At 38.3% G+C, this 27,947-nt stretch overlaps 1 protein-coding gene across 3 annotated transcripts in view; it reads right to left on the reverse strand.

Moving 5' to 3' along the window:
• The window catches only part of Exoc2 (exocyst complex component 2), a 173,988-nt gene that overhangs the window by 25,650 nt on the left and 120,391 nt on the right, over positions 1-27,947 (reverse strand). For all 3 annotated transcript variants that reach the window (XM_048348507.1, XM_048348510.1, XM_048348509.1), the window contains one exon: positions 26,334-26,475. In XM_048348507.1, the coding sequence (XP_048204464.1) occupies positions 26,334-26,475 (142 nt within the window). The remainder of the gene's footprint in view (positions 1-26,333; positions 26,476-27,947) is intronic.

Genomic DNA, 27,947 nt, shown 5'->3' on the forward strand with positions numbered 1-27,947 from the left:
ATTCTGTTGGTTTTGACAGACGTATAGAAGTATGCACCCACCACTGTAGTGTCACACCAAGTATTTTCACTGCTGTGCTTATTCATCCCTCTCTCACTAACCCTGGAAATCAATGATCCTTTCACTTTCCTCATTAACTTGCCTTTTCTAGAAAGAAAGAATCGTTCAGTTAAAATCATACACTATAAGTGAAGTCTTTTGGATTGGCTTCTTTTACATCACAACATGAATCGAAGATCCCTCCATGTCTTTTCATGACTTGACAGCTCATCTTTTCTTAGGTTTGAGTAAATTTAGATATAATTAGCTTATCTATTCATTTCCCCACTGAAGGACTTCTTAGGTGCTTTCAAGTTTTGGCAATTATGAAGAAGTTGCTATAAAACTCCCAGGCATATTTTGGTTTGGATCTAAGTTTTCAGCTCCTTTGGGTAAGTACAAAATAATGGATCTTACAATAAAAGTATGTTTAATTTTGTTAATCAACTGCCAAACTGTATTCTGAAGTGGATGGAACATTTAATATTCCACTGGCAATGAAGAGTTCCTGTTCCTTCTTCCCAGCAGTTGGGTGTTGTCAGCATTCTAGACTTGGTCAGTCTAACAGGTATGTAATCTAATCATTGTTTGAATTTGCCTTTCCCTAATGACATATAGTATTGTCATCTTTTCATATGGCACCTTGACATTTACTTCTAAAGTTTTTTGCTCATTTTAAATTAGTTTCTTCTTAAAAGCATACATCTACCTTAATTTTCAGTGGTTATGTATTACTTTACAGTATGTATATATTATGATGTATTTAACTATTCTGTTACTGTAGGAGACTTATGCTGCTTTTTGGTATTTATAGCTATGTACAGTAGTAGACACAACAGTACAGTAGTAGACACAATTGGTTTTCTTTATTTTATTGTAAAGGTGATGTACAGAGGGGTTACAGTTAGATAAGTAAGGTAATGAGTGTATTTCTTGTTGAACATTGTTACCCCTCCCTTCTTTCTTCTCACTTTCTCTCCCCTCTGATCCTCTCCAAGCTGTAAAGTTCATTTCCAACATAGTGTCTAGTAAGTATAGTTGTTGTATTGGTTCACTTTTGTGGCACTGTTTCTGGGATTCCTTTTCCCTTCTTCAAATTATACAAATGTATATACAGAGACAGGGTACCAAAATAAAAAATAGTGACAACATGGGATAAACCAAAGGAAAAAAAAACACCAAAATAATGAAGTAACTTCATACAGTATCTTAAAAACAAACTCTCCTGTTTCCATATATTGGAGTTCATTTTGATTAGCATCATTTCGTATGATCATATGTATATAGCTATTGAGCTACTGTGATCCTCTGCTAGGACTATCAGATACATATGCTAATTATTGCCAATGAGGGAAACCTTGGATCTGGCTTATTTCACTTAATATGAATTTTTCTAAGTTTCCATTTCCTTATGCGTTTTCTTGATCCATTCATCTACTGAAGGGCACCTGGTGGTTCCATATTTTAGCTATGGTAAATAATGCTGCAATAATCATAGTTGTGCAGCTTTAGTGTAGCACTGTTTGTGGTCATATGGGTAAATAGACAGGAGTGGGATTGGTGGATCATGTTTAGTCTTTTGAGGGACCTCAGTACTGCTTTCCAGAGGAGTTGAACCACTTTACACTCCCACCAACAGTGCAGTGGCCATATCCCTGCCAGCATCTATTATTATTTGCTTTCTTGATAAACCATCTGTTTTCTTTCGTCTTTTCCCCCAGGGCTGGGGTTCAAATCCAAGGCCTTATTCATATTGAGCAAATAATAGCTGAGTACAACTATTTCCCCAGTTGTTTTGTGTGTCTGTGTACGTGTGCATGCACATGTGTGGCAGTACTGGGAGTCTGAACTCATGGCCTCTCACTGGTTGGTGGGCTGAACTGATATGACTCAACTGCGTCTCTAGATGTTTTTCACTGGTTATATTTAGGGTAGAGTCTTGCTTCCCAACCAAGCATGTGCTAAGAGCCTCCATATGTGTACCTTTAGGCTTTCCATCATCCATGGAAACAGACATCCCATCCCTCACCATGTCCAGTTTTTATCTGTGTGGATGAAGTCTCACAGACATTTCTGCCTGGGATGGCTTAGCACCACAATCCTCCAATCTCAGATTCCCATGAGCTTGAGAGCAGAGTACATGTCACTGTACTCAACTATGGGTTAATCTGGGTTCTCTAGAACTTTTCTGCCACTTCTCAGCTTCCAAGTATCTATCTAGGATTACAGGTCTAGTTACCAGTGCCCTGCTCCAGCTCTTTGACATTTGAAATAGAGCTTCACTGTGTAGCTCAGTTGTCCTGCTTCTGCCTTCAGAGCACTGGGATTACAACTATTTACCACCACCCCTTACCCATGTACTTTAGTAGAATAATTTATGTAAGATATCTTCCCAGAAGGAGAAAGGTTTTCAGTTTTGATAGATTCTGCCAAACTGTCACTCAAAAGGTCACAGAAAACTATACTCTTATTTCTTCATGCCTTTTTGTTTTAACTTCGATTCTCTGTTCTTAATAGGCTACTCCTCAACTATAAAAACACTGCTAAATAGTTATTTGGCAAAACTCATTAAAACAACAAAACTTCAGCAAAATATATAAGTCAAAGAAAACAAGACTTACACTTAATTTGACAGTACAAAGAATAGGAAGAACCCTAATTACAGCAATGCAAATCTTTACCAAAAATGCATTTTTCCATGAAGCACTTCCTGTGACAATTGGACAGACTCTTTTAAATGAAGACTGAATTCAAGGTACTCTGCCTAATGTTGTTTTGAAACTTGATACTCAGACAATACTACAAGAAATCAAACTCTGGAAACTCTGGAGATCCTGCCTACTTAAAAAACCACATTTCCTGTTTTTAACCCTTGTGCCCTAAATCAGTTATCACTCCTAGTCTACTGATAAAAATAGATTGAAAAATACTATAAATATCCCACAGTGTACTTTTTTTATTGTCAAACTGAAACAATACTATGAAAGAACTTTGGAGGTTTTTTTTTTCAGGTAAATTATCTACTAAAGAAACATCAGATTCTCTACCAATTGAAAAAGAAAGGCAGCTAAGATTTGTACAAATATTGGCACATAATTAGAAAGACCTAAATATTATATAACAAAATTAATTTTTTGTTAGAAAAAAGAAAAGTTTCCTTGGAAAGATAAACCCCAGGTCTTTATGTTTGAACATCATTCTCAAAGTGATAAATGAATTTTGCCATATGTTTTTAGACGCATATTTGAAGGCAAGATATCCTTCAAATCATAGTGTATGAAACACCTCACCCTATTTTCTAGGTCAATCAATATAATCATTCTGAATACCAACAGTGACAATACAGTGAAATGATTTCATATTAATAGTGAAATGATTTCAAGCCTTGATTTTTCTACCTATAAGAGATATTCTTCATAAGCATTTACCATTTATAAACAGCTCGCAAGGTTTAAACATAAACAAGAGAAACACAATCCCCTCACCAACTTCAAAAGCTGAAGTCAGATGTGTAAAATGAACCATAAATCACACTAATATAAAAAACGTTATGGAGCACTATAAATTTAAAAAGTGAGAGACAAGTCAATAGGCTTCATTCTATGTATTCACATGAATTATTTGATTTACCATGTGACTTGTTACTATGGACATCATATTTCATAGACAGGTTTGAATAACTGTTGGATTTTCAAAACTCAAGGAGAGTAAAAACAAGACAAAAAAGAGCCAGGTGCTGGTGGCTCATACCTGTGATCATAGCTAATCGTGGCTGAGATCTGAGGATTGCAGTTTGCCAGTATGGGCAGTAAAGTCCATGAGATTCTTATCTTTAACATTAGAAAACTGGAAGTGGTACTGCAGCTCAAAGTGGTAGAGTGCTAGCCTTAAGTGGAAAAAGCTCAGGGGCAGTGCCTAGGCCCTAAGATCAAGTCCCATGACCACCAACACGACCAAAAAATAATAATAATTCAGTTACACAGGAGTGGAGTGGAGATCAGGAGGATCAGCATTCAAACCCAGCTGAGCAAAGAATTCATAAGACCCCCATCTCAACCAATGTCTGTGTTTAGTGGTATGAGCCTGTCATCTTGGTATGACAGGAAATATAAATAGGAAGACCTTGGTTTAGGCTGGTCCAGGCAAAAAACTGATACCCTATCTCAAAACAAAAGGGCTAGAGATATTCCTTAAGTGGTGAGTGTCTGCCTAGCAATCTTGAAGCACTAAATTCAAACTCCAGTGCTGAAAAAAAAAATCCAGTGATATCAGGACCTCAATGCTCATGAGAGTATGGCTATGAAGTAGGTTATTTAACACCGTGGCCTCTATGAGGGAAAAATGGAAAGCAGGGCAAGCACCTTTAGGAGGGTATTCATCCAGAGCAGCCAGCCTATCCCAATGGCTGGAATTACCACTGAGAAGCACAGGAGAGGCAATAAGGTATAGTCCTTTATGCTCAACACATGGCTCCAGATCCAACCTAAGAAAATAAAACTAATCATTGTAACTTTTAGCCATTAAATGAAAGATAAGATCGTGAGTCAAAAACAATTTGAGCCAATAAAACTGAAGGCAGAGAAAAATATGAAAAGCCAATAGGTAAATAGGAATTTAAGTTCTCATTTACAATGCAAGAAAGAAATCCAGGTAGAAATGCCCATCTTCTAGTGGCCTAATTTTTACATATGCACCACATCTGTGCATACAGACTATTAAAACCACAATGTACTTGTGTTGCATACTGTTGAAATTGTTGACTTTGAAGGAAGAGACTAAATAGAAAGAGAGGATGACATTTGGGTTGGAATCTCCCGCTCAGACAAGCCCTCTATTTGCACGGCTGCATAGCTGCTGTGCTAGTTCTTAGGGTAGTTCTGAGGACTTCCAACCACAAGGCACACAGCTCAAGGGCAGCAAGAGATTTTTTTTTTTTAAAGATACAGGAAGAAGGGCAGAAGTGCACAATTGCTTCTCTCTTAAAAATGAAATCTTTATTCAAGTTCCTGAATTCTCAGTGGCTTATTATTTCTCTTGAGTATTTTTATTAACAATTATTCAGCTACTATTCCAACTTCTGTAGGAATGTTGGCTTTCTGACCCCTCTGCAGATGTGCAGAGTGCTTAGTGCCCTGGTATACTTTTCTTTTCTTTTCTTTTTTTGCCAGTCGTGGCGCTTGGACTTAGGGCCTGAGCACTGTCCCTGGCTTCTTTTTGCTCAAGGCTAGCACTCTGCCACTTGAGCCACAGCGCCCCTTCTGGCCTTTTCTATACATGTGGTGCTGAGGAATCGAACCCAGGGCTTCATATATATGAGGCAAGCACTCTTGCCACTACGCCATATTCCCAGCCCCCCGGTATACTTTTCTGTACAAATTCCTTATACCAACATAGATGTAACCCTTTACTCTTCTTGGTATCTTTATTTCTATTCCTAAAAGGGACTTCCTGGAGTGACTAAGAGGTGGCTAAGGCACTAAGAGGTGGCTAAGGCACAAATGTTTGCCTTCAAGAGGCACAGTCTAGGGCAAGTATCTACATTTATTTGATTATGCAAATCAAGTTTTGACAAATTTTAAACTGTTTTACATAATATAAATGTATGACTTCTACTTTGTAAAAATATGTATCACCTTAATACATTCTGCATACTGTGGAATATATACAAAATATAATACATATATGCATTTTGTATTCTTTTTTTTATTTTTTTATTTTTTTATTTTTTTTGGCCAGTTCTGGGCCTTGGACTCAGGGCCTGAGCACTGTCCCTGGCTTCTTCCCGCTCAAGGCTAGCACTCTGCCACTTGAGCCACAGCGCCGCTTCTGGCCGTTTTCTGTATATGTGGTGCTGGGGAATCGAACCTAGGTCCTCGTGTATCCGAGGCAGGCACTCTTGCCACTAGGCTATATCCCCAGCCCTGCATTTTGTATTCTATATACTGTTACTAAAAACAAAAAGAGATGAAAAAATAAGAAAATATTTTATTAATTTGGGTAAAATAGATTAGGCCAAAGTTAGTAGGCAACCCCAAAATGTTAGCAGCTTAAAACAAAGAAAATATACCTTTGCTCATGTGATACATGGCCTGGGTCATGAGGTCTCATTAGTATAACTTTTAGGTCTAGGCTTACTGAGGTTCCACTACAACATATACTTTCATGGTCATAGTTGTAGAGAGAGAGTGGAAGCATGAGCTAGCCAGCTACAAAGGCTCTGAGTGGAGTTCATTCAGTGTCCTGCCTTCAGTAAGGCAAACAGAATCCTCTACTATGGAGAAAGGGGGGATTTTGCTGAATAGTAAAACAATTTACGTTTATTTATGGTAAAATTTTACACCGAGCAGTATAAAAGGTGTTTCAGAATTAAAATGTAAACAACTTGAAGATACAAGTCTAAGTTCATTATATTTTGCTACTTAGATTTAATGGGTTTCATAGCTGAAAACAGTACAAGAAGAAATACAGATGTATTTGGAAGAGAGATGCACATTTTACTAAACCATGATCCCTCTGTTGCAAGTGTTTTTGGAGGGGAGGGTTCAGTACTCAGGTTTGAATTCAGAGTTTTGCACGTTTGCTCTTGTCTGGTGCCCTACCACTTGATTCATGCCTTCAGGATGGACTTTTGCTGGTTGTCTGAAGATGGGCTTTTCTGCCCTGGCTTCTTTTGGACTGCAATTGTCCAAAACTCAGCATCCTAAGTAACTATGTTTACAGGTGTGAACCAGGAGCACCTGGCCGTTATCAGGGTCTTTTATGTTTTTGTATCAGTGTTCTTCCTCTCTTAAAAATTAACTGTAACTTACACATCACTCCTATGTTACAATTTAGTGTGTAGTGAAGTGCCAGACTTTGAAGTCAGGTCCCACTTTACCACGTGAACCCACTTTACCACGTGAACCTGAGATAAGCAGGCCCTGTGAGCAGACCTAGGACAAGCCCATTAGGGCCCAGTCAGTCTAGAACTCTAACCGCTGGGAGTGCTTAACTCTGACCACCCCTAGAATGCCTCGAACCCTGAGCCAATCAGATTTGTACCTGTGTCCTAATCTTGCTTGCTTTAACACCTGATTGTTGTAACTTTGTTTTTTATCTTTATAAGCCCTGTGTAATCACAGCTTGGGGCTCCCTCCTAACCTCCGCTGTGTCGGTGGGTAGGACGAGGCCCGAGCTGCAGCGCGCTTGAATAAAGCCTTGCCTTGCTTTTGCATTTCGGAATGTCTGAGTCTCGGTGGCCTTCTTGGAGGTCATCTCGCGACTTGGCACAACATTTGGGGGCTCGTCCGGGATCACCCCAGAGACCCCCGAGACCCCAGACTCCAAAGGTAAGGAAACAGCGCTGTTCATTTGTCTTGTCCTGTAATTTGTCTGTTTTGCTTTTGCTTTTCTTTTTTTCCCAAATTTTTATTATCAAACTGATGTACAGAGAGGTTACAGTTTCATACGTTAGGCATTGGATACATTTCTTGTACTGTTTGTTACCTTGTCCCTCATACCCCCTTCCTCCTCCCCCTTTCCCTTTCCCCACCTGAGGTGTTCAGTTCACTTACACCAAACAGTTTTGCAAGTATTGCTTTTGTAGTTGTTTGTCTTTTTTTACCCTGTGTCTCTCCCAGGGATGCAAAGTTGGTTTAATATACGCAAGTCAATTAATGTAATCCACCACATCAACCGGAGCAAGGTAAAGAACCACATGGTTTTATCTCTGGATGTGGAAAAAGCGTTTGATAAAATCCAGCACCCATTTATGCTAAAAGCCCTGGAAAAACTGGGATTCCAGGGAACATTCCTGAATATAATCAAGGCAGTTTATGACAAACCAACAGCAAGCATAACTCTAAATGATGAAAAACTAAAGCCATTCCCTTTAAAATCAGGAACAAGGCAGGGATGTCCACTCTCTCCCCTGCTCTTCAACAATTTAATGCTTGCTTATTTCTTAAAGGGGTTCTTAAAGGGGTTGTCGAAGCGGACGCGCTTACTTGGCAATCCCGGGGAGACTGGGGGACACCCCAGACTCTCCACCCTTACCTGAGTCCACTTGGGTCCACTCCTCCTGCACCCTTGCGGGAGGTTGTGGGCCAACTTAGGTCTGCTCCTGCTGCTTCTAGCTTGCAGGAGAAGGCTTGTGGGCCAACGTAGGAGATCTCCAACTCATAGCTTTTCTTATTCTCAGGCCTGTGTGTTGTATTGTTTGTTTGTTTTTTGTAGCCTTTTGAACTAAACATCTGATCAGAGCTATGGGTAACGTTCTATCTTAGGGACCTCAATCTAGCCCCCTAGATTTGACCCTAGCTCACTGGAGGGAGGTCAAGGAGATAGCTCAGACACCTGGAGGGAACTAGTTGACAGGGGCACTCCAGCTTGGGTTCGGCCCTTCTTAAAATGTTTCAGCTGTGCCCTCCGCTCTGGAGGGTCCCGACCAGTCCTGGCGCCGGCAGCCCAGGGCCCGGAGGCATCAGCCCCGAGTCCTGACCTGCAGCCGCCACCGACAGGGGCAGACATGGGGCCAGCCTAAGCCATCCGCATGTGGCAGGGAGTGACCGCATAGCGCAGCGCTGTCGTCTGTGTTTGTAAGTCTAACAGTCTCTTTTGTGTCAAATCTGCATGAGACGTACAGGCGACAGCTCACAATCAGTGTGAGTGTCCGCAAAAAGAACTCTAGGGGGACCCCCCACCCAGCCTTCTTAAGCAGAAAATTATTTGGTGTGTTAAGATGTTTTACTAAGACTATCAAGCCCTGGAAAATGAGGCCAGAGAATGCTAAAATCATATATTAAAGGTTTTGTCTTAAAATCTGCGTGTTGCAGGAGTAAGATTGGCAAAAATATCTCTTGCCACTGGAAAATGTACGGCCGATGCTTAGTCTGTGCGCTTTAAGATCTTTTGAATATGTATGTGTGTGTGAATGTGTGAGTGTGAACATGTTCAAGACTGTTAGAATGATGTAAAATTGAGTGAGTTTAAGTTTAAATAATTCAAATGGTCATCAAGTTTGGGCATTACCAAATGCTTTAAAGGATTCTTGCATTGCATTAAAGAGGAACTATAGTTAAAAAAAATCAGAGCTAAGTGTCAAAAATTTGGATTTAAAAGAATATATATTAAACTGATGGGGATAGAAGTAAACTCTCATTAACTCTATGTATGTAGGAAGAAATGGCAAAATGGCCCAATGTTTCTCACTAATATATTGGAAAGCTGAATGGATAAGTATTTCTAATTCTGTAATTGTAATTCTTGCATTAAGGAAAAAAAAAAAGAAGCAGCTCTTTTGAAACAAGCAGCCCATAGGCAAAGGGCGGCACCTGGTTTCAGAATGCCTGTGAGCTTCAGTTTTTCCAATGCAGATAAAAGCTAAAGTGTTGTGTTAGTGTTAAAAAGGCTTTGGAAATCAAGAATACATTTCTAGATAAGAAATTTGGAAGTAAAATTGTCCTAAATAATTATTGCAAAGTGAGAAAAGGAGAATTATGGCTACCAAAATGTTTAATTGCCATTCCAGCTTCTTTGTAGGTTTTTTTTTTCTAACAGTTTCCAGCAGGCCCACAGAGAAGCACAGGTAATTCCTACAAGTTTGTCAAGATCTAATACTGGCCCTTAATAAGTTCCAGGTAAGAGCATGCTTAAAACTACTTCTGTGTGGACCACCTTGTTGTTTTAATTGGAGTAAAGTGGTCTCTTGTAAGACTCACTGATCTGAAATCTGCGGTTCGAAGCCAGCCCGGGCAGAGAAGGGTCCCTGTGAGAGACTTGTCTCTAATCAGCCAGCAGAGTGCTGAGAACGGAGTTGTGTGGAGCTCAAAGGGGTAGGGTGCTAGTCTTGAGCTGAAGAGCTGGGGGACAGCGCTCAGGCCCTGAGTCCAAGTCCAGTGGAAAGTCACTCCTCCTGGGACAAAAGTGATGGAGCATCCAGAGGCAGTAAGCCACTGCTTGGATGGCAGAGATGGTGTCAGATCCTAGAGTCACTCCCGTTTGGCCTTTCAAAAGTTAATCAAAGCCGGGAAGTCCTAGAAGAATAGTTCGTAAGCATGCCTTTCTAATGCCCATGTCTGTCTACTGGGCAGGAACTTGCCAGTCATCTGTGATAGTGGTTAGTAAGGGTAAGTTTGTCAAATGAGAGGACAGATTAAAATCTCAACTCCCCGCATTTACTCAAAGCTCTGACTGGCAGTGAGAATTTTAAGCTGATACATCTGTTTAGGAAAGAAATCTTGTAGACCTGAGATGGTGTCCTTATTGAGATCTGTTAAAGGTCTGCAAAGGTCATCAGAGATCAGTTCCCCAGCCAGTCAGGAAAAAGCTTTTACAAACTAGAATGTTAAAAGGCACAAATTTGTAAACCTGAAGTCACCCATCTGGGCTTCATATTAAAAGAGAGCAAGCGTTGGCTGTCAGATGCACGTAGACTGTGCTGAAAATCCCTGTGCCTAAATCAGCCAGACAAGTCAAAGTTCCTGGGAACAGCAACAGCAGGCTTTTTGCCGGCTGTGGATACCTGGGTTTGCTGAGATGGCCAAGCTTCTATATGAAGCCACCAAATAATCTAGCCGACCAGGCAGCCAAGGAAGCAGCCCTTCAGCCCAGAGCAAAAGTATTGACTTTAGTAGACCCAGGGCCACGAGCTTTGCCTCCTGTGCCCCAGTATTCCCAAGAAGACTTGGAGTGAATAAAGAAAAATCCCCACAAAACCCCAAACAGAGAAGGAAACATGACTGGTGGAAAACTTGTGAAGGGAAACTTATCTTGCTATAAGGGCTGGGTAAGGAGGTTCTTAAGAGAATCCACTGAGTTTCTCACATAGGAACCCGAAGAATGCAGGACTTGCTCCGACACTCCAAAGTGAAAATTAGACAAGGAGATCAACTTATTGAAGATATTGTTAAAAATTGCAAGGCCTGTCAGCTCACCAATGCCCCCAATCAACAAATTACTAAAGGAGCTTGCCTCTGTGGGGATAGGCCAGGTGTGTATTGGGAAGTAGATTTAAACCTGGAAAATTGGATACAAATATTTGCTAGTTTTTGTAGACACCTTTTCAGGATGGGTTGAAGCCTATCCAACAAAGCATGAGACTGCGAATGTAGTGGCTAAGAAGATCCTGGAAGAAATCCTACTCAGGTATGGCTTCCCATCCACCACTGGGTCAGACAACGAACCGGCCTTCGTCTCAAAAGTAAGTTAGGGAATAGCCGCCGCACTGGTGATGGATTGGAAATTGCATTGTGCTTACAGACCCCAGAGTTCAGGACAGATAGAGAGAGTGAATCGGACTCTAAAAAAGACCTTAACTAAATTGGCCTTAGAGACTGGCGCAGACTGGGTGTCACTCCTTCCTTTTGCTCTGCTTAGAGGAAGAAATTCTTCCTATCAGCTTGGCTTTACTCCTTTTGGAATAATGTATGGGTACCCCCTGCCCATTATCCCTAGCCTTCAGATTGAATTGCTTACTGATTTGGATGATGCTAAATTTTTGTATAAACTCGATTGCAGCTCATGCACAAGAATATGTGGCCCCAACTTAAGGCATTGTATGATTCTGCTTCTGTCCCTACCCCCCATTTATTCAGACCAGGGGACTGGGTGTTCGTCCGAAGGCATAACCCCAAATCCTTAGAACCATGGTGGAAGGGACCCTAGACGGCATTGCCACTTGGGTTCATTGCTTCCACGCCAGGCCAGCTGACCCCTTTGCCCTGGACAACGACTACCGTGATGGAACATGGGAGGTCTCCAAGCACTCGACTCAGCCGCTTCGCCTTCACCTCAAGAAAAGAAAGTTAGACTGAATATTGTTATAATTTTCTTTTTGCCTTCTTTCCTTGCTACCCTGGCTAATGTTGACGTTAACCCTCACCAGCCTTTCCAATTATTTTGGCAGCTCACTCCAAAGTGGGGTGACCCCCTTATTTTAGCAACTAAGGAAGCCCCCTTAGGAACCTGGTGGCCAGACTTGCTTATGTGATCTGGCCACAGGCAACTGGGATGTGCCAGATCACTTGGACCCAAACCTGAACACGCAACTTCCCGAGTGTGATGAGCAGGAGTCCTGTCCAGTTTGATGTGTGCAGTCCCTTGGTAAAGCAGACTAAGGTTATAGGTTCCTGACTAGGTAAGGTCAATGCCCCTAAGTCAGCCTGAAGAAGTTACAGAAGATGGATGATCTTCACCCATCAGCCCTCCTTTAAAACTGAAGGACCAGAGTTGTTTTTGGGAAGATGAGGCAGGATAAACTAGAGGCATGCAAAACAGAGGTACAGAGACTGTACTTGTGAGCAATGGTGACAGGCCCTTTGGTTACTACTTTGGGCCCTACTGGCCCATGCCTTACCTCTATATCATCCCCTAGACATGCAAGCCATTGAAATGGACAGAATGGAGCCATGATTGGCTCCCAAGGTACCAAAAAGAAAAAGGGGGAAATGAAGTGCCAGACTTTGAAGTCAGGTCCCACTTTACCACATGAACCCCACTTTACCACGTGAACCCCACTTTACCACGTGAACCTGAGATAAGCAGGCCCTGTGAGCAGACCCAGGACAAGCCCATTAGGGCCCAGTCGGTCTAGACTCTAACTGCTGGGAGTGCTTAACTCTGACCACCCCTAGAATGCCTCGAACCCTGAGCCAATCAGATTTGTACCTGTGTCCTAATCTTGCTTGCTTTAACACCTGATTGTTGTAACTTTGTTTTTTGCCTTTATAAGCCCTGTGTAATCACAGCTTGGGGCTCCCTCCTAACCTCCGCTGTGTCGGTGGGTAGGACGAGGCCCGAGCTGCAGCGCGCTTGAATAAAGCCTTGCCTTGCTTTTGCATTTCGGAATGTCTGAGTGTCGGTGGCCTTCTTGGAGGTCGTCTTGCGACTTGGCAGAACAGTAGGTGTGTATGTGTGTTTGCATACACACACCAGCCTGATCCAAGAGAGAATCTATTTCCAGTAGATTCATTATACTAACTCCCTAACCATAAGATAACCACTATTCTGACCCGTCTCTCAAGCTCAGCTGTTCTCACTATCACACAAATAAACGCTGAAGTCTCTTTACTATGTCTGTAAGAATATACATAAAGAAGTTTGGTATCTCATTGCTATTTAGAATTTCACTGTATGAACACATCATGATCAGTCTATTCATTCTTATCTCTGAGTATTAGCAATTCCAAATACAGCTACTATGAATAGAGTTGTTCATGTCTTGGTGGGCCTAGGCAATCTTGTCTCTTAAGGAATCTATTTGAATGCAACAGGGATATGGTAACCTGAATGTAGCTGGTTTTCTAGTGGGGAGTAGGGCAGGAAGGAAGATAGGCTCATTAGAAGTTCCCACAGTCAGCAGGCATATATGTGCAGTGTTGTACCATGTGGGCCTTTATGTCTACAAGTAGTAGTAGCTCCAGTTAAAACAAAAAGAAACAGTATTTGCCATCTCCATTTTCCCTGCAGAGTAAAAAAAAATAAGACACGGTATACACAAAAAAAGAAAAAGACAAAAATCCAAGAATACACACCAATTTTCTTTTCATTAATATACCCGAACTGTAGAGTGAAAGAGTATTAATTTTTTCACATCCATCATATTTAAAGATGGTGTGAGGACATTAATAATAGGTTTTATGGAATCACAAAAGTCCTTCAATACACAAACTTGGTAAAAGTGATATGCATTCTAATATGATTCTTAAAGTTCTTGTTACTGTAATCACAGGCTGTCACCACTTATAACTAGAAATGACAGCAATTTCAAAAAGGAAACAATGGGTTTTCAAGCATATCATATTTATGAATTTACTTTGACTGTCATTCAAACATTTTGATTATTAGTATGAGATATTATCAGAAAATTGAACCAAATTAATCTAAAAAAGAATCCACATCTTATAAATATGCTGTATAACAGGATTCTATTAATATTGTCTTGTTTGTTCTATAGACACAAACTGCTTCATTATATCTTTTGTTTCAAATACTTAAAACCTATCCTCTCCCAATTGAGTTTTTAATTTCAATTGGACTATATTTGAGTGCTTAAACACTAATTAGCTTGTTGATAAATGATATATTTTTGGAAAGTGATTGGAAAGCTGAGGAAGAGAGAAGTTCTAGGTTTGTCAGCCAAAGGCTGTATTGAGGTCATCTGAACCTCTGTTTAGTAACCAAGATAGGAAAGGTATTAATCCTCCATCTTCTTCAAGCCTACTAGCTTCCTTTTTATTGTGGGTTCTTAGGAAATGTTCAAGATGTTATTTTCAAACTATATATACACATTACCTACTTTCATCTTCAGGATAAAGAGTAATCAAGATGGCTAACAACGGAGCGATCATTTAAGGACCTGGTGGTGGTTAGATTTTGCCATTTATTTAGAGAGGTGGCTAAGAAAGTTGGACATGATTAATCTAATACCCAGAAAACCCCTTTAGTTTTATGGTGTTCAAGGAGACACAGATGGTGATGGCATTTCTGATCTTTCAATAAGGAACTGCTCTGTGGTTTAATGTTCATAAATTCTGTCATCTGTTCAATTTCTACTAAAACGAGCCTATCTTTGTGCTTTCCTAATTCCTTGTGCACAGGGCTGAGCTTCTGATAGGTCCCCGATGGATGCAGTAGCCAAGGAAGGTTGAAAAAAGTGCTGAAAGATGTTTTGAAGGAGAAGTGACAGTAACTGATGATCAGATCTTACACAAATAAACCCAGGATGATATACAATCTACTCCAAACTAATAATTCTTAAAATTGTTATCTTCCAATTCTATCCACAAGTTTTTAAAAAGCTTATGAGCTGTGTTCCAGTGGCTCACTCTTGTAATTCTGGGTAGTCATGAGTGTGAGATCTGGGGATCATGCTACAAGCCAGCCCAGGCAGAAAAGTCCATGAGACTCTTATCTCAATCAGCCACCAAAAAATTCTAGTAGAGCTGTGGCTCAAGTGGTAGAATGCTAGCCTTGAGCACAAAAGCTCAGGGACAGTGCCTAGGCCCTGAATTCAAACCCTAGGACTGCCCTTTCCCCACAAAAAGCATATGAATGGTGTAGCTGTTCATGAAGTTATCATGGATTGGTTTTTAAAAATAAAATGTCGGGCTGGGGATATGGCCTAGTGGCAAGAGTGCTTGCCTCGTATACATGAGGCCCTGGGTTAGATTCCCCAGCACCACATATACAGAAAATGGCCAGAAGTGGCGCTGTGGCTCAAGTGGCAGAGTGCTAGCCTTGAGCAAGAAGAAGCCAGGGACAGTGCTCAGGCCCTGAGTCCAAGCCCCAGGACTGGCAAAAATAAATAAATAAATAATAAATAAATAAATAAACAAACAAATAAATAAATAATAAAAAAAATAAAATGTCATGTAAGGAACAAACTGACAACTTTCTATGGTATAAGGGAGACAGTATTTGAAATATCCTTTTTTTTTTCAGCTCAGCTCATTTACTTCCACCTTACCTTAAATCACACAGAAAAGAAAGGCAATTTCAAAACAGCCCAAATCAGAAAGCTACGACAAGTAATATGGGAATTAGAAATGAATAATATGATAAGAAATCATGTCTTGAAATCTTCCTATCCTTTCTACAATCTCCTGTCCTCCTAATCATTCCTGTCATCTCTCTTGCTCTCCAGTAAGTTGCCCCAACCCATCTAAGAGCCAACAGTTAGACTCTCAAGTGTGCTGGGTGGTGTGGGGCATCATAGTCCAGCAAGGCTACAGCTGAAAAGAATGGCTGCAATTTAATATTTTAAAAAATGGAGTTTGTGTGCATAATCACACACTCAAACCAGACACTAAAGTGGCCTCCAGGCTTTTCTTTACAAAGCTATCAGTGTTGAATCTATCATGTTACATTAATCCCTTCAATTTTGTAAACAAGAGACTAAATTGATATTTTTATGCTGTCTCAAAATCTGTGAGGGAGCCCAAATCCATCATATGGAAATCATGTAAGATCAGCTTTTTTTGCTGTGGGGCATGCTTGGGTCTATAGAAAAACACTGCAGTGGCAACTTTCTAATTCAAGTGACAATGCAGAAATGCTGCCTTCACTGTCAGTGCTCACTGTCCAAACCCTGCCCTTTTTCCTTGATCTCACCTTTACTGACAGTGGAGAGGCCACAATGAGCCTAATACATGTAGCAGTCCATCCTTTTCATGAACTCTGGAAGAAAACTTTCCAAATCTGGACCAAGACTTATTTTAAATAAAATCAGATTGGCAGTAAGGAAAATCCTGGGCTACAATTAAATGAAATGACCCAAATTCCAACATTTGCCATAAACTTACTATGTCCTCAAACATGGTGTTTGTTGCCGCAGAGTCCCTGTGCATGCTCTGCAGAAAGAGCATGTGGAATGACTGCTGGGAAAGGACATTGGTTCACCAGGTGTGGGGCACACAGATTTCCTCAGGCTCTTCATCACAGGTTAGGAATCAAAGACCAAAATAATGGCATGTCTCCAAACACCTTCAAAAGTTTTCAGAGACACTGGGCATGGTGGCACACACCTGTAATCTCAGCTACTCAGGAGGCAGAGATCAGGAGGATTGTAAAAGGCTCAGCCTGGAGAAAATATTAATGACACTCCATCTCAACAAATAATCCACCTATTATGGCTTATGCTATAATCCCAGCTGTGTGGAAGTAATAGGTATGATACTCAAAGTCTGTGACCAACCCTGAGGAAAAAATGTGAGATTATCTCAAGAATAACTTTAAAGGCGGAGGGGTATTGGAGTAAGGCTGAAGGGATAGAAGGCTTGTCTAATAAGTGTGTGACCATGGATTTAAACTCCTAATAAAAATAAGTTTTCAGACAGAACTGTTTAAGACAAGTATTTATTAAATTTATAGCTAAAATTAACCCTAAGTGTAATTAGAGCCACAAAGGAATGAATAAATATCTGAGGTAGAGGAAAAAAAATTCCAAAGCCTAGAATATTATGTTATGTTTCTACCTTGGTGTTTATCATTGTGCAAAAAGCCATTAAGTGTGAAAAAGTGAATTTTTCAAAGAACCCCTTAGATTCACAGAAAAGAAAATCCGGTAAAGTGAGGGGATCCTTAGTACTTTCCATAATACCTAAGGGGTGCACGTTGAAGATTTACAGTGAAGATATAAAATAATTACAAGGCATTCATGTACATTTTTTACAAATCTATTGCTGAAGAATCCACTTTAGAGAGTAGGAATACAGCCTTCTATCACTGTTCAAACGGGACAGTGGAGCTTAAAACTGGTCAGCTGTGCTGATTTTGGAAAAGAAACAATGGTATTATTAGAAAATAGGAAGCAGTAGGTAATGTGACTGGGGCTGACAAAGATCTCACCTCAAAACAGAATTCTGGACAGGACATCCTGAGAGTGAGAGAGAACACAGACAGACAGGGAAGATGAAGACGACACACAGTGTGGGCAGACATTGTGAGAAATGAAACGAAGATTTCCGTATTACATATTTCCTTCTACTTTCCAAGTATGAGTCCACAGGACCAAGGATCTATAGTGAGTGTGAAATAAAGCACCATATTAGAACACAGGGACATAGCTAGGTTGAACTTGAGGACTAAGGCCTATTCCCAGGGGCTCCCTCAGCTAAAGAAGTCACAACTATTTTGTTTTATCATTCCAATTTCCCGCCTACTCCTTAACATGTTTATTGTATTATCAACTGCTGACTGTTCTGCTATTTGAGAATTTATATTATCCATTAACCTTTCTCCTTCTCCACTGGTAATATCTTTATTCAACAGATGTTGCTTGCTGTAACCTCCTTCTAACCGGTCTTTTGGCTGGCATCTTTGCTCTTTTGACATCTTTTCTTTCACTATGAGTCTTTATTCATCCAAATTATTATGTCAAGACTAATATCTCTCCCTCCTTCCTTTCAATTTATTTTTTTCCTCCCATTTCTGTTTAAGGACAACTCCCTTGACATAAATCCCCCAAACAAGTCTATTTTCATTTTCATAAGAGTAAAATAACTGAGCTTTATGATTTTTTTTGCTAGGTTACTGCTATTAGTGGTGGTGTAGTTATTTATCCTGCTAATATGTACTCTTCATTCCATGAGTGATATTTTCAAACAGGATAAAGTCCAAGTAGAGCTTGACCAAAAATACACATAATTATCAAGGTAAGATGATTACCTTTAGGTCTCCTTCCTCTTGCACCCCTTGCTGAACTGAAATCTCACCCAAGATATTAGACTCATTGACCCAAAAAGATACTCTTGAATACAATACTTTTTTCCTGCCTCAGACAACTGAATCTTGGCTTTAATATTTTCTATCCAAATGTTCCCGATACCTTTAAAAAATTACTTTGAGGTTATTGTAAGATGACATAAAGAAGGATTACAATTACATGAGTCAGGTAATGAGTCCAATTCCTTGCATACAGTGTCTTCCCTTCCTTCACTCTATTCTAGCCCCTCCTATCTATATCCATCCATAAGGTGTATAAGTTCATTTTCATCAGTGTCCAGTGAACTCCATTGCTGCACTTGGTCACCCTTTAAGCCTTGAGTTCTGTGCCCTCTGTCCCACTCTCTCGAAGATATACACATGAATACACCATCCATAAAGACAGAACCATCAAAAGATAAAAACTGAAAAAAGGAAGAGGAGGGAGTCTCTTATTTCTGTATCTTGGAATTCATTAAAAGTAATAATAGTAACTACTATAATGAATTAAGACTCATTAGATATGTTCACATTATGAGATCATAAAAAAATTCTAAAGCAAGTTTTATCTTACTGACAGCCTTAGAAAAATGCTAGAAAACTAACTTATTCTAAAACTGCTAACCAAAGTGTGAAGTGTTTTTCTATCCTTCCTAGGTAAACTGTGCTTCAAAGTAATTAAATAGTTTGTGAAAAAATTCATGTTCCAGTTAATAATTGTTGATTTGTAAGCTCCAATTAGAAAGATCATGGTAAATACTATCAATGGTGCTGAAACTGTTAAGTGAAAAGCTTATAGTAAACACCAAAAGATGCATCAAACTGGTAACACTTGAATTTAATTTTTAATCTTAGCAGTCAAAACCAGACAACTAGACACTACGCATCCCCAGGTACAATGACCGAAAACAAGTCAGACCTAGAACTGATAAAACTTCTTTATTAACACACAGTGAATTCCACCCATTCACTATACTGTCCTGAATTGTCTGATATGCAAGCACATGTTTTTAATGTACTCTCTTCTCTACTGCTCCTAAATTTGTTAGTAAAGTACATTCAACTATAAAAAATTAACTACAACAATTTCTTTATTAGCTAAAAGTTTATAAGAAGTACAAAGATCAGAGGAACATGTTATATGACACCATGAAGAAGCAATTTAAAAAAACCCTAGGATGTGAGAAAATCTACACAAGCAAAAATCTAATATATTCAACAAAGGAGTTGAGGAGGGGATACTAGAAAGTTAAACAAGGAGCAGCCCAGTAACTTAAGACATTTACTAAATGTCTTAAGCAACACACATCTTTAGAATCTGAACGATATTAGGTATTGGTGAATTTAATAAATAATGTTATTTTTCAAAATCCATTGATATTAAGATCGGTTATGATTTCTTTTTAGAAAAAAGTTTTTTGGACTTGGGGCCTGGCCTCTTTTTGCTCAAGGCTAGCACTCTACCACTTGAACCATAGTGCCACTTCTGGCTCTTTTCTGTATGTATGGTTTGTATGGTGCTGGGGAATCTAACCCAGGGCTTTATGTATATGAGGCAAGCACTCTTGCCACTAGGCCATATTCCCAGTCCCTAGAAAAAGTTTTTATCTGATTTGTACATGGATGACATGATTTAATATCTAGTACTCACTTCAAAATAATAGATTTCAGAGGCAATAGGGAGTATGGGGGTACGGATAAAACAAGATTGGCCAAGGTTAGTGAATGTTGAAGTTGGCCAACAGGTCAGTCAGTCAGAATTTGTCATAGTGTTTTATTGTGGTATGTCTCTGAAATTTTCCATAATAAAAACTTAAAAAATCATTTAGAAAATTGGTTTGCACAATAGTATATTAGTTTATCCTGATGCAAAACAGCATAGTTGATGGCTATCAATTTTACACATAATAAAACAAATACTTTGGCAGATAAGACATGTAACAAGGAAAGTATGTAGGCCATAGGCCATCTCAAGGTTAATAAATTTCATATGTAAGACCAGTAAAGCCAAAGTTCAGCTCTATTGAAAAATGCTTGGCAGATAAACAATAAGCAAATGTGCAAGGCATCACTGGCCCTAACCTGATAAATGGATTGTAAAAAGGAGACTGAAAAAAATGAGTTTATAAAAGGAAAACTATGATTTAAAATAAAATGATCAGCTAGTATTATCCTCCTTCAGTAACAGTAAAAATGTGTTTTGCTTTTATAAACAGATTAAATACAAAACCATTAAAACAACATCACAGTTCTTTTAAGAAAAACTATAGTCTTAGAATTGACAAAAGGCCTTTCCTTTAGTTTTCAGTAAAGGGAAAGATGAGCAGCATGGACATTTCTTTAGAGACAAAGTCCACTCAATTGGCATATGTTTTGATCAGACCAGAACTCACAGAGAAATCAACTACACCAAACCAGACTACAGGAACCTGGGAAAGGTGTGTAGGGAACAATAGAGAGCATCAATCACTTTACCAAGCCATAACAGGCTCCACATAGTGAGAAGAGGAAGATTTCCAAAAGTGTCCTATCATATAAGGTTGGGAATGTGATGCACATAGGTGCTGTAAAACTCTGTAAGGCTCAAATAATAAGAATTATGGAAAAGGAGAGGTACATTAAGAAGATGATTGGCATTTTACAAAAATGGATGTCTATATTATTTTTACATGACAATCTATTTAATTAATCACAATTCCATTCTTCGACATTTAGTTAACTCAATCTGACATTCACTTGCAAACATCTACTATCAAAAACTAAACTATAAATTGGTACTTTAATTGCTCCCCCCCCCCCATTCTCTCTGGCTTGAGGAACCTTTGCCAAGGTGTTTCTCATGAACTAATCAACGAATTTTTGAGGATATCTCTGGAAATTATAATGAATTGGTTCCACGTAGCAGACAGTAAAGTGAGGGCACTGTGCATATCTGGTAACCAGAAGGACAACATGAGGAAGAGATGTTGGGCTCAAAGGGAAGCTGGGGCTAGCCTAGGTGGCCTGTAAGAGTGGCCATGTGTGTGGAGGCCTCAGGCAGAACTTGTCCCTTGGTCTGACAAGTCAAGTGGAGAAGCACAGGGCATAAGGGAAAGGAAATGCCATGTTGAGGACCATGACACAGCAGGGTATACTAAGTATTGATGCCACAGACAGCGTGTATCAACGGATAAAGCAGCAGGAGGAAACAGCCTCTGACAGTACCAAACTGTTTATGTCCCAGGAACATGAGAGAATATACTGCATGACTGTGAAAAGGTGAGGAACATGAACAAAAATGAAGTTCAGGGACAGGCCAGCAGGATATGAGAAGGGTGAGTTGTTCAGTGGCTTACAGTTGGTTAGCTACTAATTAAATTATTAGTTCTACTGTTTCCCAACTATGTATATTTAGACTAAGCTTCACCAGCAGCTTTGTTTTCTAGCTTGAGAACTAGATTTGTTTCTGGCTGTTGCGAGTTTGGGATGCTTTAGCATTTAAATCTGTATTAGTTTTCTAAATGTCTTATTGCTCAAGATATGTATTCTATGATACCAAGTTAAATCATCTTCAGCTGGAATGGCAGAATCTGGAGAGTGCAAGACTTTGAAGGGCATTCTGATCAAACAAGAGTCCCTACAGAGTCCATAACAGATATGGTTCCTACTATTTCTAGTTGGCTGGGAGTTTTTATCATGAATTGATACTACACTTTACTAAATGCTTTCTTTGAATCTATTGAGATGACTTATGGTTTCTCTTTCTGAGACTAGTGATATTATTTCTTTATTTCTTATTATTTATTTCTTTTGCTAAAATTAATTGTTTTTTCTCCAGTGGTCACGAGTAATATTGGACTTTAATTTTTTCATTGTAATGCTATTGACAGATTTTTGGTTTGGAGTTTACGGGCATAAAATGCCTCTTCCTATTTTCTGATAAAGTTTATATAAATCTGGTTTCTTCCTTAAAGGTTTTCATACCATTTGTCAATAAAACCAAACACAAGGAATTTTACATAAATCATTTTGATTATGAACTCAATTTAGTAAACACATGGCTTTTTCTTGCATCAAAACTTCATTGTTCTTAAAAAAGTAAGAACTAGAAAAAGCTCCAAAGTTTGCATTTTATATTTATCCACATAGCCATCATTTCTGGTGCTTTGTATTCCTTTTTTTAGATGCCATCCAGTATTACTTTTCTTTGGAATGTATTTTTTGTCTCATAGGGTTATGGGCTTTCTGCTCAAGCGCTGGCCTCAGGCTGTAGCCTAAGGAGCAAACACTTGGCCTACTACAAGCTCAATGAAGTCTCCTCCTGTGTATGAACATTCTCCGGTGCTTAGCCTGAAATTTAACCATGGATGGAATAGTCTAATAGTATGTTTTCCACTACTGCAGGAATAAGAATTCATCTGAAGCTTGAATTTTTACTTATGTGATAGTACTAGTAATAAAACATAAATTTTGACTAATTTTAAGACATTATTACATAAAAGTATTGCAGAAATCTTGTATCATCGAAGTGTAACACACTGCTATAAAGCTAATTTCACTAGGCTTTTCTTTATAAATTTAGCTAAAGCTGTTTCTATCATTTCATTTTTAAATGTTTAATAAAATATTAAACACAGTTTAAAATGAAAATGTTCCTATAATGACTGTAGGCTTCCTTCTGAATTGTCTCATAACCAGCAAGTGTAATTCCAAAAGAATAACTAGAAAATCTCTCTGAAACCTCACAGTGTATGTTATTTCTCTATCAAAACAAGTAGGTGTTCATGAAAAAAGTAGTAGATGTGAATTTTCCTCCTGAGTATGCTATGCCCATAGTATAGAATTTTGAAAAATAAAAATGTATGCTATGCATAAATATCAAAACATATACAACCTAAAGTAGAAAATTAAAATTTTCTGATTGTCTTCTTACTCTTATCAAGATATATTTGTACTTGACAAACTGTGCATATGTACTTCAGGTAAAAAAAATGAGAATAATGAATGGATTTTTTTCCTTGACCAACATTTTCTACTAATATACCGACGTGTGTGTGTGTGTGTGTGTGTGTGTGTGTGTCTGTTGAACCAGAGAGACTGACTCTCAAACCTTCACATCTATAAGGAACTGCAGAACCCAAAGTGATTGGATACCAAATGCATAGATGCTCAAGTCCCTCATTTAAAATGGAGTGATCTTTGCATAGAACTTAAGCATGCATTCTCCTATATTTTAGAGCCTCGCTAGAGTACTTACACTATTTACTATAATAAAAATGCTATGTAAGTAGTTGTTAGACTATATTGTCTAGAGAAGAAAAAGCACCTGAACAGTTTCAGAACAGGTATGATTATTTTTTCAAAAACAGTATTTTTAATCTGTGATAGCTAAATCCAGATGCAGAACCGTAGCTAATGAAGGGGGATTGCATACATATACTTATGATTCATAATGCATATAACATATGTAATCCATATGGGCCCATAACATTTTAGTGATCCATTTAATCCAGAATATAAGCCTTTGGAGTCTATATTTTCCATTTTCTTTGAAAATAAAATTTAAAAATGTATTTTTATTTGTCTCCATTCTTCTAGTATCTTTCTTATTCTCTAGAAATCCTAAATATGCCAGGGGTTTGAACAATTTAGCTATAAGAGGCAAGACATAAGTATGCTACCTCTCATAGAGCTAATGAAATATTTGTACAATAGATTAGGAAAGATAAAGATCTTAAAAAATACAATCAAGTTGTTCTGGGTAAAATAGTTTTTTTTCTCATAATTAGATTTATATTGTTTTTCTTTGACTTGTTTAAATATACTGCCTAGCATGCTGCTTTGAAGAGACATCTAATAATTCTGTTCACCAATTAAAAAAGAATCACAGGGTCTGTGATCTTAAATACTACTGATAAATGGGAAACTATTGTGCTGCAGAATATATACATTATATAGAAGTACACTATGATACTATTTTTAGAATGATATATATACACAATATATTTAGATGTGATATATGTGTATAGTATATAACATCATACAATATATAAATATAAATTTCTTCCATTTCCCATAGTAACTCCAATGAACACAATTAGTATAAAAACACTTCAACTAACAATCAATAAATTTCTAGTCACACATAACCTATCAAAGTTATGTCAAGAGGATATAAACAAAATAAAAAGATATATAACAATGAAATTAAAATATTAATAGTTCCTCAACAACTAGCCAGATTTCCCTGCTGAATTCTAACAGAACTCTAAAGAACTAATAGCAATGCTCTTCACTTTATTTCATAAAACAGAAAATGAAGTACTACTTTCAAACTCATTGTTTGAAGACAGTATTAACCCAGACACCAAAACCAGGTAAAAACAAATAACGAAAACAAAAAGAAAACTATAGTTTTCTTTTGATCTATAGACCAATTTCTTTGATGAATACAGACACAAAAATGATCAGTAACAGTTTTGAAAACTAAATTCAATAGTACATTGAAAAGATCATATGTTGTGGTCATGCTGGCATCACTACAAAGTTTATCACATGTAAATCAATGTGTTATACAAAATATAAATAGAATCAAGGTTTTTTAAAAAATCACATTGTGTCAATAAATACAGAAAATAGCTCTGACAAAACTGAACATTCCTTCCTGAGGAAAATAGAAACAAAAGGAACATACACTGACACGATAAAGGGAATATACAACTAATCTATAACCAACATTTTATTAAACGATGAAAAAAACCTCAGTTCCTCTAAAATCAGAATAGGCTATCTAATCTTTCTATTCTTAATATAGTGCTAGAGCAATAAGTCAAGAGAAGGAAATAAAAGTAATACAAAGAGGAAAGGACAAAACTAAATTATCTCTATTTGCATATTTATATATACACATATATTATGTACTATGTATACATGTCTGTGTGTGTGTATAGTGATGAAAGAGCCTAAAGACTCCATCAGAGTGGCTCAAGTGGTAAAGTGACTCTACCAGAATATCCTCTGACCTAACACTTTAGCAAGTAACAATTCAAAATAAATATACAAAAATTAGTAGCTTTACTAATACTGAGAAAAAAATCATAAAGTAATTTGTGAACCATATCCACTCAGTACTGCTAGCTTAGTAGTAAAGGAATGGTTATTCAATCTTTGTTAATTTGAATTTCCCTCTTTATACTAATTACAGTATTAAATAAAATCAAGTGTACGGGAATGTTTATCATACGGACTCTCTTAGCAATGGAATTAACTTTGGCTTGAGGCAAGCCCTTTTCACAAGAACTAAGGATAAAACTGCCATTTCACATAGGACAATACATTAATGTACTTAGGAAGGAAAGTAACTTTGTTCATTTGAAAACAAAATGTTCTTGGATTAACAACAACAACAAAAAAGCTGAGTGTGATAGTTAATACCCGTTATCCCAGCTATGACAAGAAGAACAAATAAGAGGATCATGGGCTAGCCTGGACGAAATGCAAGACACAAAAATAACAAGAATAAGATACGGTGGATATGTGGCTGAAGTAACAAAATAACAAGCACAAAAGCCCAAACAGTAACCAAACCACTGAGTATTAATGATAAAAAAAATATTAAATTACAATCTATCAAAAATATGCTTAAGCTACTGGTTCTGGGCATGTGAGAAACTCAAATAGTGATGACTTTTTAATAACTACTGTTATGTGTCCAATCACAATTTACATTTGTGTTCATTATATATAAGGCTTTTAAATATGAAAAAAATGCTTAAGCTACGAAGATAAAATAATCTGCTATCCTACCTAAGAATGAGAAAAATGTGAAGAGAACAGCCTTTTAAGCGTACATTAGTTGATAAGGCCTATCTACATGTGTAACTCTCAGGGGTGTGGGATGTCTGGAACAAGAGCCATAAGACCTGTGAAATCATTTGGTACATAATGGACAGCCACATAGGCTTCCTATATATGCATTTTGTCAGCGGTCTATGTCTATCTGTCTATATGCCTGTATTGATAATTTTGCATGGTATTACAAATATTCAAATGGTGCTTTGCAAAACAAAAAGTTCTCCACTCTGCTAGATGCACACGATCACATATAGATAACTCCAGTGCCTTCAAGTCCTTACCTGTTGGAGGCAGGCAGTCTTTCCAGTCAAAATAGCCTGCATAAATTCCAGGTTCTAAGGAACCGACAATGGGATCTGCTTTTAGTTCAATGTAATTTTCAAAAAGTCTTTGGTCCAGTTCTTTCAGTGAGGCCATGCTAACCTAAAATCACAAGGAAAGTACATGAGCTGCCAAAATTCTAGTAATTTAAAAAAGGGAGAAGAAACAGAAAGCTTTTCAAGCTTTTAAATCGATGTGAGAGAAAGAATGTGACATGCAACCCTGGAATCTGAGATCAGCAGATATAATCTACAGGAATAAGAAAATCCCCTGCCCCCCCCCCCCAAGAAACCTAGTTATCCAAAAATGTCATTCCCTTAACAAAGTCATATTGGGCATGCAAAAATTCAGTGTATTTCATGTACACATTTGAAAAAGGTTCTAAGCTAAAGTGAAAGAAGTCAGAGTGAGAAACAAGGAAAACAGTGGCAGACAAATGCAAATTTCCTTTCCTTCTCTCTCTCTCTCTCTCTCTCTCTCTCTCTCTCTCTCTCACACACACACACACACACACACACACACACACACATCTAAACCATAAACCTAAATATATTATTAGAGCCATTCTGGGAATGAAAATTACAAATGATGAATACAATTTTTCTTTTGACACAAGTTCTCACTATATAGCCCAGGAGGGCCTCCAACATGAGATCTTCCTGCCTCTGCACACCCAGTAATGGATTACAGCCTGAGCCAAACAATACCTGACCAAGAAAACTTCTTTGAAAATCATAGTCAGGGAGGAAGAAAAATATTTCTAAAGGGGTATGAGAAAGAAGGAGAGAGGGAGAGAGGGAAAAGGGGAGAGGGTAGGAGAGAGAGGGAAGGGGAGAGAGAGAGAAAGAGAGAGAGGGGGAAGAGAGGGAGAAGGAGAGGGAGAGAGAGAGAGGGAGAGGAAGAGAGAATGAGGAAGGACTACTGATGGTACTGAGAAAGATCACACAAAAAAGAATCAAGAGCAGGGGTCCTGATGAAACAGGTATATCTGATTACAACTAAAAAATCTTTAATAAAAGTAATAATTAAGATAACTATTGGCTCAGAAACAGACTTAATCACTAAATCCCTACTTAAAAGAAGTATAGAACATCGTTGATGGTAATTTAAAAAACGTAAAAGAATTTACCATTTTCTCTCCTTTAATGAGAAACATCCAGTGATATAAAAGTAAGAAGATTCTGAGGAGGGAAAAAAAGCAATAAAAAGCGAAACTACAAGGAATTGATAAGGATGTTGGAAATTACAAAGAAGCGATCAACAGCAGATGAAAAGTAGCAAGTAGTTTAGAACCAGTGTCTAGCTTCCCTGGCTGGGGACTAAACCAAGACATTTGCAAGGCAGGTTTCTACAGCACTACACTGGTCACATGATGAAAAAGGATGAACTCAGAAACAGCAAATCAAGAGAAGTTGAAGGAGATCCAGAAGACAGTCAACTATGCCTGGCTTATTGGATAAAATGAGATCTCACTTTCTACCAAGATCTTTAGATCTATATTTCCCAACTAACAGGCATTACATGCATACATTACCACATCCAGACCAATTCCTGATGATTTCTTACTATGATTT

Source organism: Perognathus longimembris, chromosome 6 (genome assembly GCF_023159225.1).
Source record: "Perognathus longimembris pacificus isolate PPM17 chromosome 6, ASM2315922v1, whole genome shotgun sequence".
NCBI lineage: Eukaryota > Metazoa > Chordata > Mammalia > Rodentia > Heteromyidae > Perognathus > Perognathus longimembris.